The following is a 14906-nucleotide window of genomic DNA, read 5'->3' as shown; positions in this document are numbered from 1 at the left end:
TGACAGAGGAAAGAGAATTTCAAGGTAAATCAATAGAAATTAGATCAGAAAAAGAACAGAAAGAAAAGATCCAGAAAAATTAACAAAATCTTAGGGGCTTGTCAATTTAACATTCATACATTAATACCATTGGAATCTCCAGAGAAGAAAAGAAAGAGATTGATTCAGAAATATATTTGAAGAAATGTCAGAAAACTTTCTAAATTTGGTGGAAGACATCTGTTTACAGATTCAAGAAACTCAATAAATCCCAATCAGGTTAAGCTTAAAATAAATTATACCTGGACAGATCATAATCAAACTGTTGAAAAACAAAAGGCAAAGAAAACATCTTAAAGCAGCTGAAAGAAAAATAAATTACAAATAAAGGAAAGTATGACTGCAGATTTCTTATCAGAAACTACAGAGCCCAGAAGACAGTGAGACAATATCTTCAAAGTTCAGGAAAATAAACAAACAAACAAATAAACAAATAACTGTAAGGAAAGAACTGCCAGAATTCTACATCCAGGAAAAATATCCTTCAGAAATACAGGCAAAATAAAGGCATTCTCAGATGAAAGGAAACAAAGAGAATGTATTACCAGCAAATTTTTTTTAAAGAGAAATACTAAATGAAGTTTTCCAGGATGAGGGGAAATTATACCAGAGGAAGATACAGAACTTAAGGAATGAAGAAAGAACAAGAAAAAATGAATATATAGATAAACAGAGTGTTTTTTTCTTCTTAAATTCTTTATGTATGACTGTTGAAAATTATAACATTGTAATATTTCAATGTATCTAGGTGCAATATATATGACAACTATAACATAAAAAGAGCAGGATAAAAAAACCTATGTGGTTATAAGCATCTATATTTCACTCGAAGTGGTAAAATGTTAGTTCTATGGAAACTGTGAAAAGTTAGGTATAGATTTTGTTATCCTTAGAGCAACTACTAAAAAATACATTGAAGACATGCAGTCAAAAACCTAACAAATAAATCCAGATGAAATACTGTGAAATATTCAAATAATCTAAAAGAAGCCAGTAAAAAGAATGAAACATATGGGGATAAATAGAAAACAGAAGAAAAAATAGGTTTAAATCCAACCATAACAACAATTCTATTAAATATAAACTGTCTAAACACCAATTAAAAGAAAAAGACTTCTAGGCTGGGTAAAAAACAAGACTCAATCACCTGCAATCTATAAGAAAACATGTTTTAAATTATAATATAGATAGATTAAAAGTAAGATGATTAAAAGTAAGTAGATTAAAAGTGGATATGGACAACAGTGTGGTGATTGCTGGGGGGAGGGGGCATAAGGGGACTAATTGGTAATGGGAAAAAATACAATAAAGATTAAAATTTTTTTTAAAAAGTAACATGATGGAAAAACACACACCATGCAAACAATAACCAAGAAAGCTAGACCGCCTATACTAATTTCAGACAAAGTAGACTTCAGAATAGGGAAAACTGCCAAAGATAAAGACAGTTTATAACGACAAAGGATAAACTCACCAAGAAGATGCAACACTAAATGTGTACGTACCTAACAAGACAGTTCCAAAATACATGAAACAAAAGGTGACAGAAATGAAGAGACATAGAAAAATCCACAATTACACAACATCAGGATTCCATTAATTCAAAAATCTTGGCTACAATTTCTCAGGAGATGTTATGAAAATTGACCCTTTCTTTTTCCACAAAGAAATGATCCTCCTCCAGAGAGTTCAAAGTGAGTGTGACATTGTGTTCAGTGTTGTGAGGATCCCGCCCTAGACAGATGCAGAACTGTGAGCATGGTCAGATGTTGGCTATTTGATGAAATTTTAGAGAAAATAGATGTAATATATATGACAACCAATATATATATTTTCCAGCAATATCTCTCTGAGAAACATGAGAAAACTAAAACATAACATTGACAGTTTGTTGTGAACAAATGTTGTTTTTACATTCATCTTCTTTTCTCCCACTTCTGGTAATTGTATCCAGATTTTGCTTTAGGAAAAATACGCCTTCCCCAGATTGAACCATGATCAATTTAAATCAATAAGTACAGCTTATCCTCCTGACTGCAGTGATTGGTCAGAGATGGGTGTAAAACCCAGCCAGAGCCAATACAATGCAAGGACATAATTTCTGGGGCTTCCAGTAGAGAAAACTTCCCTCCTCTTGGGAACTGCCAGAAAACAGAATGTCCCTTTGGCTAGATGATGTGGGAAGAGGGTATGACAGCTGGCAGGATACAGTCTTTTTGACATCATGAAGAACAGCCTGGAACTATACTGTGTAGAGCCTGAGTGCGAAGCCTACATTGTTGATGACAGAGTGGAAAGAAAGACAGAAAAAGCCCTTTAATGATATCATTTGAGCCTCTGGTTGACAGAGCAGCTCTGGTATTTCTATTTTGAAAGGAAACTTGGTGTTTTGTTTGTTAGTTTGAGTTGGGTTTTCTCTCATTCACAAGACAGAGTCCTGGCTAGCACAAGGTTTACCCTTCATCTTTCTCTGTACCCCATGTCTTTCTCCAAAAATGAAAACAAAAGCCATGTGATGCAAATGTTTCTGCTTTTAATGCTGGACAGTATCTTTACTTGTAGAAAATAACAATACAAAATCATTTTAAAAGAAAAAATTTTATATGTAGAAATAATAATCAATGAATAGCAATGCATATATAAAAGGGGATCGTTCAGAATTTAAAACTGTGAGCAAAAAAATAGGTTTCCATTTCTATATTAATACAGAATGCTATTAACTCTGCTTTTGCTAAAACATCGGAAGAGCATTAGTTAAGTTCTTGTCTCCTGAGAGGATGTTTACCGCTATCAACTATTTGTAATCCCTTTTTTCTTTTCAAGGAATATTTTGCAGTTAAATTGTATATATTTTACATTTAAGGTATATAATTTTATTTATTTGATATAGATGTACGTTGTGAAATAATCACCACAATCAGGCTAATTATCATATCACATCAAGCAGTTATTATTTTAAATTCCTTCATGGGTTTTACATTGCAGGCTCAAGTTACCTCCTTGAGGAAGAATTCTTGAAGTGTTCTGGAAAGCAAAATCATTCCTAAGCTCAGTGAAAATTATTCAAACTGTACAGTAGAACAAGGATTAAGTGCTTAACTCAGGGAGTTTCTAAAATAACAATGTTTTTGTAGCTAAAGATTAGTTATACAACAAGAAAAGACTGAAATGGAGTTAATTCTAGGTAGATGTGAGATTCAGGAGATTGGTTTTCATAAGGCATTGATCGAGGACCTGCAAAGGGACTCAGATATGGAGGAAATATGGTCTTTCTGGATGTTGTCTTTGGCCTTGGGGAAGATGTCTCCCATGCCCAGGGCTCTCATTCAGAATAATACCTAAAGAAGCACAGGAGCATAGTATGTGAGGAAGGTTTGCAGAACTTTCAGAGAAGCTTCCTGACCAGGCAGCTTTGAGGAACAGGGAGGATTTCAACATATGAAAATGGAGGTAGCTTTTTGTGTTAGAAAGAAGAGCATGAAGAAAGAAAAGTGCAGGGGCCATTGAGTGGTCCAGCTAAAATGGGACATGGTCATAGAACCACCTGCTCTGAGGGAGCCCTATTGGGAAAAGATTTAACTCATGATAAAGACCAATTCAGTGGCCCTCAGGTGAGAAGGACAAGAGATGCCATGCCCAAACAACATCCCAAAGAGACCAAGCACTCCTAAAAAAGGACACATTAAAATAGAAAAGTTCCATGGGCCTGAGTGTGACTTCTAACTCCACCACTTAGTAGAGACCATAGGCATTGACTTAACTCTCTAAGCCTCAGGACCCCAATTGCAAAAAGGTGAGAGTAAGATCTTTTCTGATACCTCACAGGATTGACATGAACACGAAGAGAAACAGTGGGCGTAGAATAACACTGTTAAATACTTTCTTGTAGTCAGTTATCTTGTCATGTATGTGAAGCTCTCCAGTAAATGCTATTATCCCTTTATTGCCACAATATACCACATCTTTGAGGCAAGGGAACATATCATCTTTAGGACTAAGAACATAGTGTATGATATTTTTAAAAAAGTACTTGATGAATGAATGAGTAAATAAATGAATAATGTTCAGAACTCTCTGGCTAAATAATAACATCAGTCTCCTAACCAAACTGAAAACCTGTGGACCTTTCTTTGATTTCTGGGTTGTTTGGCCCTGGGGAGTCTCTGGGTGAGTGGTCATCAGTTGGTGTCATGGTAAAGAAGGAAGCCTGTGAAGGTAGAGTCATTGACATTATCTGCATAAAGCCCATTATGTTCCCCAGTCCCATACACCTGGAGCCAGACTTGGTCACCTGTCTTCAGGTACAGGAGCACAGAGCCAGAGGCTTGGTCCAGATCCTTGTCCTGGTATTGGTCAAAGGTGAAGAGCACAGCTTTGTCGTTCATGTAGAGGCTGACCTTCACATCCTTCAGATAGACTGTAATGTGGTAGGAGAAGTAGTAGAGCCCAGGAATGTTGCAGTGGAATTTGCCAGTGGTGTCATCATAGTGGTTTTGCTGATTGTAGAAGATTTTGGTAAAGCGAATGGGAACACTGGGGACAGTGACTCGAGTCTCCAATCCCACACTGAATGCCGAGCGGTATACATAGGCACTTTCTCCAGGTTCTCCTTTCCTGCCTTGGGCTCCTGGAAAGCCTCGGGGACCTTCAACACCAGTCACTCCAGTTTCACCAGTGTCACCCTTAGGACCAGCAAGACCTAAGAAATGAGAAGACCTCAGTGACCACAAGAAAGAGAACTCCTACCTAAGTTGATTCCAACTAAAGCACTGTCCTGATAACACCTACACACAACCTGCTTCACTTGCAGAGCAAGAACCATTGGGAGTTCACAATGGGGAGAGTTCATTATGCCCCTTATTTCTACATCACCCCAGCAGATTCCCATAAATTCTTTCCACCCTATGTCTTATAAGCCTGCATCATCGACCCTCTACCTGTCAACTCCTTATATGCTAGCTCAATCAATTATACCTTTGCTCCTCTATCCCATTTGTGTACGATGCCCTCCCTCCTTTATTCTGTCTGCTCATCTTCCAAGATCTAGTTTAAGCCTTTCCTCCTTCCTAAAGCCTTCATTGTTAATCCAAGTGTGCACCGAGGGCATTTTTTTTCTCTGTTTTATACTTTGGCACTTGTCCACATTCGATATGGCATATTTTGAGTAAGCTTCCTTATAGTAATTTCTCACAGAGTCTTGTGCATTAGACTTATCTTCTTTAAAAGACCAAGAGTTTCCCAGGAGCAGGACTGTGACTTGCAGGAGGTGTACATTAAGTGTGGTTGAATGCCACTGGATGAAATGGGAATTAAGGAGAAATGAATAGAAATAAGAATATGAACTAGTTTGGAATAGAGATGGATGGATGAAGACGGGGATGGAAAAGGGGACAGGGAAGGAGGTATGGATAGAGCACAGTCAAGGATACCTGATTTTACAGGTGTCACCTATTCTCACCACTGGAAGGCTATCCCAAAATCCACTTTAGGTTGCTTATGAGTCACATATAGAAAACTTCGCTTCATCTTTGAATCTAGACCTTAGTAAATAACTAAAACACTTGTATCATTCTAAAAACCCTCCTCTACCCAGGAGAAGTCTGAGAGAGAAGGCCAAAAAACTTGTTCTTACCTGCATCTCCTTTCTCACCCTTCTCGCCAGGGGTGCCATCTCTGCCATCGCGGCCTGGGATCCCGTTGTGTCCAGGATGCCCTGGGATGCCTGCCATCCAACCAGAGCAGACCCCCTTGGGTAGGGCAGGCAGGACTCCAGGCTTTTCGGTCGTGATGTCCTGACCATGACTGGGCAGGACTAACAGCAGTAGAACAGCGTGTAGCAACAGCATCCTGAGCCCTGGAATTAGGTCAGTCATGAAAAAACACACCCCACACAGCACACACATTAGGACCTAAGCCAGACTCTCACCATCTCAGCTGAGTTCACTTCTGAGACCTGCTCTTCCAATACTCACATCTTCCAGGAAGATTTTTCTATTTCACTTCAGCTCAATCTCTTTCTGCCCTGCCATTTGCAATATTTAGGATATTCCTTGTGTGCAATCTCCTTTCCTCAATAGGATTGTGAGTTCAGTGATAACACAACACCACCCCACCAATTTACTCATATGTGAGCACAGGACCATACACAGGGAAAGCTCTAAGAATCAATTTGTCAAGAATCTTTTCCTTGAGTTTTCCAAGAACGTTGAGTCAGGTCATTCCTTTCAATTCTAACCACCTCTTCTCTCTCAGCTCCTTTCATTTTCTTCTTCACTTCTCTTTCCTTTTTTTTTTTTTTAATGTCTGTTCCTCTTCCTTTTTCTCCTATTCTCTTTTTTCCTCTCCCCTTTTCCCTGGGTGATGTTAGGCCATTTGATATACTACTCATTTGCTCCTACACATGCATGGATGCATGTGCATATACCCACATACATGTATCCACATGCACAATGCATGCACACACAGCCTTGTCTTGGGTTAGACAACCAGAGACACATTGTCCTGGGAGAATATCCACTGACCATTTGCCTGAGCCACCCTTAGCTGCACCTCTTCACATGGCTGATCTCATGTACAGCCTTCAGGGCACAGTCAAGGCGTTGCCTCTCAGGAACACCTCCCAGTTCTCTGTTCCTCACCTGGGTTGGTTGTTTCTCCTCTGTGGTCCCCAGTGCCCTCACCTATCTCCAGCACTTCTCTTCTTGCCCCGTACTGTAATTCCTAATTAGTTAACCCATTTCCCCCATTAAACCACAAGTGTGGGGGAAGGGAAGGAGGAAGAAAAGGAAGGAGAAAAAAGAAGAGGAAAAGAGGGAGAGAGGGTAGAGTATATTTGAAATATGTGAGGGGAGCCCAAGCAAAAAGCTCAAGTGGCACAGGTGGCCAAGGGTGTCCTTGTTTCAGAATTGTCCCACCATGGTCCCCTCCCAGAAGGCTGTCCTTTGCATACCTAGGGACTGTGGTACCCACCTAGTTTCTGCCTCTGATATTAGGGTGATCTCAGCCCCCACATCTGATTGCCAGAATCTTAATCTCTCCATCCCTAAAGTGTACCAGATCATTGAAAGCACCGAAGACAGGGGAAAAAGTCCTAAGTCTCTGGATCACAAGCATCAATAAGACCCTCTGTTGAGTTTGAAATATGGTTAATCCCAAGAACCTGATTCTAAACAAAACATAGTCTATATGTATTTTGTTTACTGTAAATGCTCACTCTTTTTCACCAGTTTGCTTATCTCTTATAGATAATGTGAATTCTCCAGAATTGGGTTTGGCTCCAGGAGACAGCTCTTCTCTGAGGGTGCAGGAAAGATCCTGATTGGCAATCTTACTTCCAAAGATGTGCATATACTGTCTGGAATCCACTCGTATGCTCCATTACCTAGGGCTCTATGTGACAAAACCACCTAATCTTTCACATATATATACATATACATTACGTATACATACACATACACACACACGTGTATTTATTAAAACTAGTAATATAAACATATGTGGAAGCTACAGAAAACAAAACAATCCTCAATCCCAAGAATTCTTTTGTTTATTTTTAAACATAGTGGAAACATTCTTTACATATATTTTATTCCCTACTTTTGCCTTGTCTTTTTCTAGTTTTCACAATCATCATTTTAAATGTGTTTGCACATCAAATGGATACAGCCAAATTATATGTAACCATTTCCATTTTGTTGAACTTTTGGCTCATTTCCATTTTAAAATATTATTTTAAAACCTGTAAAAAATATCTTCAGGCATATAGCTTTTTCCCAAAATTATTTTTCTGCTATTACACATTTCTAGAAGTAAAATTAGTAGGCCGAAACATAGGAACATTTTCAAGGTTCTTGAGGCATTTTCCCAAACTCTAGTTTGTTATACTGTTACCCAGTATTATGCCAGGGTATGTATAAAAGAGCTTATTTTAACTACTGTCACCACCTTTGGATATTATCATTAAAAACATTTTTTGTTGTTGTTAGTTGAGTGAACAAAAGACATGTTCCTCACCGCTTTGATCATTAGTGAACCGTACATTCTCTGAAAGGTCTGTTTTGTAATTTATTTTTCTATCTAATTGAATTTCTTTTTTCATGATGCCTCTGTTAACATTGTTTATCACTTATGTAATTAGAGGCACAATGTGATTTTTTAATTAATTATTGTGAGTTCTTTATACAAACACTTTGTCACATATGCTATGATTATTCCCAAAGATGTTTATTGATTTTAGAGAGAGAGGAAGGGAGGGAGAGAAAGAGAGAAGCATTGATGTGAGGAGACATCAGTCACCTCCCATACATGTCCTGACCAGGAATAGAACCCACAACCTTTTGGTGGCTCCAACCAACTGAACCACCCAACCAGGGCTAAAGGCATGTTTAAATTAATCCTTTCTAGCGATCTGATGCATCACTTATCAAATATCAAGTTCAAATATAATCTTATAAGTAGAGTGAGAATTGAGAATGAGATGGGCGGACGGAGAGGAAGACAGAGAGAAAGAGAGACAACACAGCAACAGGTGCTGACTGGCACAGATGCTGCCCATTGGTGGTCATGAGTCTCTAGTCAAGCTTCACTCTTACCCTCTACATGTACCTTTGTCGCCCTCTACTGGATGCGGAGGGCTCAGTACGGTGTTCTCAGCTCGGTGTTCTCAGTAGCGCTGGGAATAAAATTAGATGGTTTAGGCTTGGCTTGCCCCAAAATAAGAAAGAAGAGTGTTGAATGAGAAGCCAAGAAGAGACCAACAAAGCCCCATTTGTATTTAGGAAGAATAATTGTTCTGAGGCTTTGAAGACTTCATATGTCTTTAAACTTCCCTTCCTGGTAAGACCTCCGAGAGGTTCTGTGCTTATTTTCTCCAGAAATGAGAAGGGCAGAATCTATGAGGCTGTGTTTTTTCCCCTACGGACAAACATGAGGAGAGAATCCAGAATATGAGACCTGGGGGAGGAAGCTATGGTGGGCCCCGAAGATCACAGGCAATGCAGGGCTTACTCCAAAATTGCTGAGGGCAAGTGCGTTCTCACAGCTGAAGAGATGACATTCTGTCTCAACACCTCAGTGTGATAGACAGATTTTTCTACTAAGCGGGACAACGTGGTTCTATGACAGTGGCATGGGCTGGAGGCACTGAAAGAAGGGTGGAGGGAAAATGGGTACATGATCCTGGGAACAAGCTAAGAACAGATTCTGATTGAAGAGCAAGATTGTCTTCTAACCTAGTTCTGGGTGGAAAAATCAGTAATTGATAACAATTGACAGTCCATGCAGAGGTCCCTAAGTGTCAAAAATTGTTCTAAAATTATCTGTACTCTTTGTCTAGATATAGTAAATGTTACACTTAGATTTTGAAAAACTTTTATTTCAATAGGAGAAAAATTATTAAATGAAACTCTGTGATGTAAGACTAAATTGTGCGTATAAAGAAACTTTTAAAAAAATCTTTTTTGTTTTATTGATTCTAGAGAGAGGAGAAGGAAGGGAGAAAGAGGGGGAGAGAAACATTATTGTGAGAGAGAAACACCAATTGGTTGCTTCTTGCATTCACCTGGAACCAGGCATGTGTCCTGGTGGGGAGTGGGGCTGGCTACCTTTTGTTTTGTGGAATGACATCTAACCAGCTGAGCCACATCAGCAAGGACATAACAAAACCTTTTACTTTTCACTTATTTTCTGCTATAGTCTTTTCAATGATGGGAGCAGTTATATGGATGGTATAAAGTAACATTGGGCCATTGTAAATGGAGATGAAATAACCATTTCATCTCTTTTGCATGCACAGTCCAGACATGGCTTCCATGTCCAAATGTCCTTATTTAAGCAGGATTTAATCAGAGTGCTTACAGCGAATTTCTATGTAGACTTATTTTATAAAAGTATTGATTTAAGAATATTATTTATTTAATAGCACTAAAGCTCATTACATCTGCATCAATTACCTTCTGTGGGGCAAGTGATTTCATGTGTGATAAGGTGGGGTGCTTTTTATATGATGCTTTTTGTGTGACGAGAGTTTTGAAGTCAAAATCTGTGGTTCCGGGTGGGGGTGCTGTAGAAGCAGCCCTTTCCGTATACCTCAAAAACTATACAACCAGCATGGGGTCTCAGGAGCAGCTTGCTATTGCAGAGTTTGCACAATCTCTTCTTGTTAGTTCTATTATGCTGGCAGTTACTGCTGCCCAACACTCTACTGATCTGGTTGCAAAGTTAAGAGCTTTTCATAATGAGGCTCAAGTTAACTCAAAACAAAAATCTAAAATAGATTGGTCTTGATCTGATCCATGCTAAACCTCAAAACAACAAACAAGCAAGGGTGTTTGAACCAACCATAATTGAAAGTTAAGAGCTTGAAATTTGCAACAAAAGCTGCAATTACCATTCTTAGAATTGATGATTTTATTGAATTACATACAGAGAGCCAAAATTATAAGCATGGAGGTTATGAAGATGCTGTTCACTCAGGAGCCCTTCATGAGTGATCTCTCTCTTATTTACAATGCTGTAAGATGAAGTTGTCTTATACCTGTGTATTACATATTAAAGTACAATAAGCTGTCAAAAGAAAAGAGAGACCTTTTACATGGATCATGAAGCTCAATGCCAAGTTCCACTTATAATTTTTTGTTGTATAGAAAGTTCTTACCTTAATACCTCATTTAATTCTCACACCCATTCTGAGAAACAGCATGAGGCAGAAATAGGAAACATATGTTCCATGGTCTCAGTGTTTGGGTGAAAATAATTTGTTCTTACCTGTAACATGTTTCAGCCATATAGTAAGTAATTGGAGGTTTATGTGATATCATCCATATAATGTACTTAGAACAGTGCCTGGCACATGTCAGTGTTTAATAAATGTTAGCTCTGATTATATCCACTTTAGAGATGAGGAAAGTGAGCTTCAAGGAGATTAAGTGACTTGTCCAAGATCCCAGAACTACACATGGAGGAGCTGCCAGTCAAATTCTGGTCTTCCAAAGCCCAATAGTGGACTCCTAGGCATAGCCCAGAAGCAGAAAACAGCATCAGGGCCGTGCATCTCCCTTTTTCTATTTCACTCCATAGGATGGGGACACAGACAATAGCATGAAAAAACCTCCAGGTCATAACACAAGTGACCTGGCGTCTGAGTCTAGGCTCCACCATTAACTCACTGGGTAACTTACCCACCTCCACCCCACATCTTGGACATCATGCTCTTTGCCTGCAGATGTGATCATTAATAATACTAATCTTTATCTAGTTTATTTCACATTATTATTGTACAAACCAATTGACTAAAAATATTAAAGAGTATTTTGTAAATTTATAGTGTCCCATATATATAAATGAAGAGCAGGGAAGCAAATACATACACATATTTATGGACCACTTGTATGGATCACCTCTTTAATCTCATTTCATCCCCACAACCCCAGAAGGTAGGACTCAATTCCCACAAGAGAAATCTGTGAACCAGAGAAGTTTGGTAACTTCTCCCCAAGGATAAGAAGTGAAAGTGTTCAGAGGTGCCATTTGAAATTCAAAGGCTGAGTTCTTTTTACTGCAGTGGATTCATGGCACACCATGCAGAGGGTCTGTTTGCTTTTCAAGTTATACAAGGGGGTGATCATGATGTCCTTTGGCTCCTTAACAGCCATAGTATGAGCTGTTATTTTCATACATTAAAATGTATGAGAAATGCTCCCTTGACCTGCTGGAATTTCAGTAACAACGGCAGAATCTTGTGAAATACAACGATGAGGTCTCCTTTGGGACTGGCAGGGGACAGAGCAGTATGGGGAAAAGTCGCCCGATGCCAACTCTTCCAGCAGGAAAGGGCATTAAAGCACAGTTCACCAAGTCCCTGGGAGACAAAAGGGACCCCAGAATCCATTTCGCCTCTGCCCTGCTTTTACAAATGGGAAGCGAAGGGGAAGGAGAGAGATTCATTTCTTAGATCTTCCTAGAACCTAGCTTCCACACGAAGATCTCTTACACATTATTGTATTATTTATTTTAACCTTCACAAGAATTCCATGAAGCAATGAAAATAACCCCAACTTTAGAAATAAGGAAATTGAGAGATTAAAAAAATGATCCCTGTGAGATTCCAGTCGGGCTTTCGAACCAGTGCGCTTTCTATCACAGTACACTGCCTCTAAAGAGGCTTCTCAGACTCAGCTTCTTAATCGGCTAAATGAGGTCATGTAAGATGAGGACCATGAGAACACATTCAAATTGGAAAGAGTACTTTGCAGTAGAAATTGCATGAGGCACTTTCAAATCTTATTTCATTTACTCCTCCCCATAGCTCAGCTTTTGATTCCACTATATAGAAGAATCTGAGACTCGAAGAGCCCTACATGCTGGCTTAAAATCACGCAACTCGTTTGGAATTATGTGAACTTGCCACTTTTAAAGGTCAAAAATGGTAGAATACCAGCAATTTCAATGGCAGAGGAATCAACTCAGCTCCCAGGAGGATTACCTGAAAGCTTTAACTCAGCCCTGGGAGAGCTGTCAGCATCCATGCGCCCAAATCTCTCTCTCTCTCTCTCTCTCTCTCTCTCTCTCTCTCACACACACACACACACACACACACACACACACACACAACCATGCTCTCAAAGAAGTGGTAGAGCAGAGCATCCCTCCACCACATTTTTAGGATCAGTCTCTCTGCACATGAAGGAATTCCTAACTGAAAGCTTCTTGCCTGCAGAGCATCTACCTTGTGAACTTAGCCAAGTGTCTGAGGCTGCAGGTCTCCTGGCTTGACAGGAGTAAATGAAAATTTTATCCCTGCAGCCACCATAGAAAGGACAAGATGCAAGTCCTGTGTCTTTCTTTACAACTCCTCAAGAATTAAAGGAGGGCAGCGACAAGGACTGCCAATTAAGCTGCAGAGCTCTCTTTCTGCTGTTCTGTTTCAACAACAAAGCAGATACCTTCATGCTCCTTTGGGCACATTCTGCCAGTATGAAGGGCTCCCCTGCTCCCCAGCCTTGTCAGGAGGAGCCAGCCTTACTCCTAATAAAGGAGTCACCAGGATTGAGGTGGCTGCACCCCTTGCAAGGCTGGATCTGAAAGCGAGAAACTTTCCAGACCAGGGACCCACATGCCCTGACACACGAGGCCTGGCCTGATCTCTAAAACGCTTCCCACTCTGACCTCTGCATCTACAGCTGAAAACAACCAGGATGCCTCAAACACTGTGCTCACTGGGGCAAGCAGAACTGAGCTTGGCAAAGGCCAGGCAGATCCAACAGTTTCTGTCAGAAAGGCGTCTTCTAAAAGTAAGACTTTTCATAAGCTCCCAGTATACACCAGGCCCTTTGCTCACTTTGTCTCATTTGAACCTCTCGATTACCCTGTGAGATATCCCTACCTCTCCGCAGATATTCCCATGTCCACAGATTCCCCCAAATCTATAGGCAGCGACCATGTTTCATTCATCTTTGTATCTCATGAGCCTCACCCAGTGTCTGGCCCATAGAATCTGCTCAATAGTATTTGCTAAGTAGAATCACGTGGTAGGTAGAACTGGATTTCAAACTCAGTCTGATGTGGGAGCTCGGGCTTTTCACAAGCTTCCTCTTCCTGTGCTTCTTTCTGTGAGAAGAGGTTGATCCCCGTTCTCCTCTTATCTAATTGGACTTTATCACTGGACTACCCCCTGCCACTTCACTGACCTTAACTTTCTCTCTGAGTAGGCATCTTGCCACAGGGTGAACTGTGCAAAATTCAAGATGGTCCCAAGTATTTTGACCCAATGAACAGTCCCTTTGCTCTTGGAACTGTGAGAGAATTGAGGAAGCTGCGCCGGCTAGAGTTTTGCTGTATCTATCACCATCCTGTTGCAACAGGAGAGTGTGGGCACATTCCAGCCAGAGTCCCCACTGCATGGTAGTCACCCCTACCCTCACCCTCGAACTTTAATCAAATTGCTCTTACCTTCAGGTGTGGGATCAGACCCACAGACTGCAGTCAGTATGGAAGTGAGGAGATGAGCCAGCCTCAGCAGCCTGGTACTCGTGGGGGTAGGCAGTCCCCACCTCAGAGTTGTCCCTTCCCATTGGCCAACCTGGTGAGGGCCAGAGACCAATGGGCAGGCACCTTGCCCCTGGAAGCTCTCCCAGGTCTCTGCTCTGGGGAACTGGAGCAACCCAGCTTGGGCTGGGGAGGCCAAGTGGAGCTTCAGTCAAACACTCATGTTCCCAGGCCTTGGCCCTTACTTTTGCTTCCTAAAACAGCAATAGAAGATGGGGTAAAAGTCAAGACCAGAAGTAGAAAAACAATATATTTCTGCATTGTAGGGAAAGCTCCCTCATGTTTTAAAAAAAAAAAAAAATCACCCAGTGGTCCAGGGGACCTCTCTGTCCCCACAGATTTGCCCTAAAAATCAGAGGCACCTATTGTTACCATCGCGCTCCTGGTCATTGTGCATGATGAGGTATGAAACTGTGTGGTTCAGTCATTGGCACTACAGAAGGGAAAATAGTCAGAGAGAGCTGCCATAGAGTAAGAAATAGATCACATTTTCTACTCTCTGGTCTGGACCCCAGATTAGTGAGAAACTTTGTGTGTTAATTTGAGAACTGAGGTGAGGGGAAGTTTCTGGGTGTTATGAGGCAGGGCCAGATTATAAACTTAGAGACCCTGAATTCCAAAAGATTATGGAGCTCACCCCCCCTCTGTAACTCACATTCAACATAACAGAAAACTTACATAAAACATGATATTAGAATACAACCTTCCAAGATTTTTCTGGTTCCAAAATTCTAAATAAGGCTTTGAAAGCTAATTTTTCATATGTATGCAAGTTCTTTTTTACCAGTACCTTAAGCATGTGCCTAATCCACCTATCATCATGG

The 14906-nt window shown here is 40.4% G+C and overlaps 1 protein-coding gene and 1 non-coding gene across 2 annotated transcripts; one reads left to right on the top strand and one right to left on the bottom strand.

Annotated features, from left to right (window-relative positions):
• Window positions 1-2571: 2571 nt before the first annotated feature.
• ADIPOQ (adiponectin, C1Q and collagen domain containing) lies at window positions 2572-14059 on the bottom strand. Its single transcript, XM_054585092.1, has 3 exons — window positions 13987-14059; window positions 5672-5893; window positions 2572-4738 (listed from the first exon to the last, which is right to left on the bottom strand). The coding sequence occupies exons 2-3, from the start codon at window positions 5883-5885 to the stop codon at window positions 4218-4220; spliced, it is 735 nt and encodes a 244-aa protein (XP_054441067.1). The 5' UTR covers window positions 5886-5893; window positions 13987-14059; the 3' UTR covers window positions 2572-4217.
• LOC129080059 (small nucleolar RNA SNORA20) lies at window positions 9709-9843 on the top strand. The gene has a single exon (XR_008530145.1). It is a non-coding gene; the product is annotated as a small nucleolar RNA SNORA20 (small nucleolar RNA).
• Window positions 14060-14906: the final 847 nt, after the last annotated feature.

Source organism: Pteronotus mesoamericanus, unplaced genomic scaffold (genome assembly GCF_021234165.1).
Source record: "Pteronotus mesoamericanus isolate MK-2021 breed Mesoamerican mustached bat unplaced genomic scaffold, CSHL_Meso_final contig_82, whole genome shotgun sequence".
Classification (NCBI taxonomy): Eukaryota; Metazoa; Chordata; class Mammalia; order Chiroptera; family Mormoopidae; genus Pteronotus; species Pteronotus mesoamericanus.
This window is presented reverse-complemented; position numbering and strand designations above follow the sequence as displayed.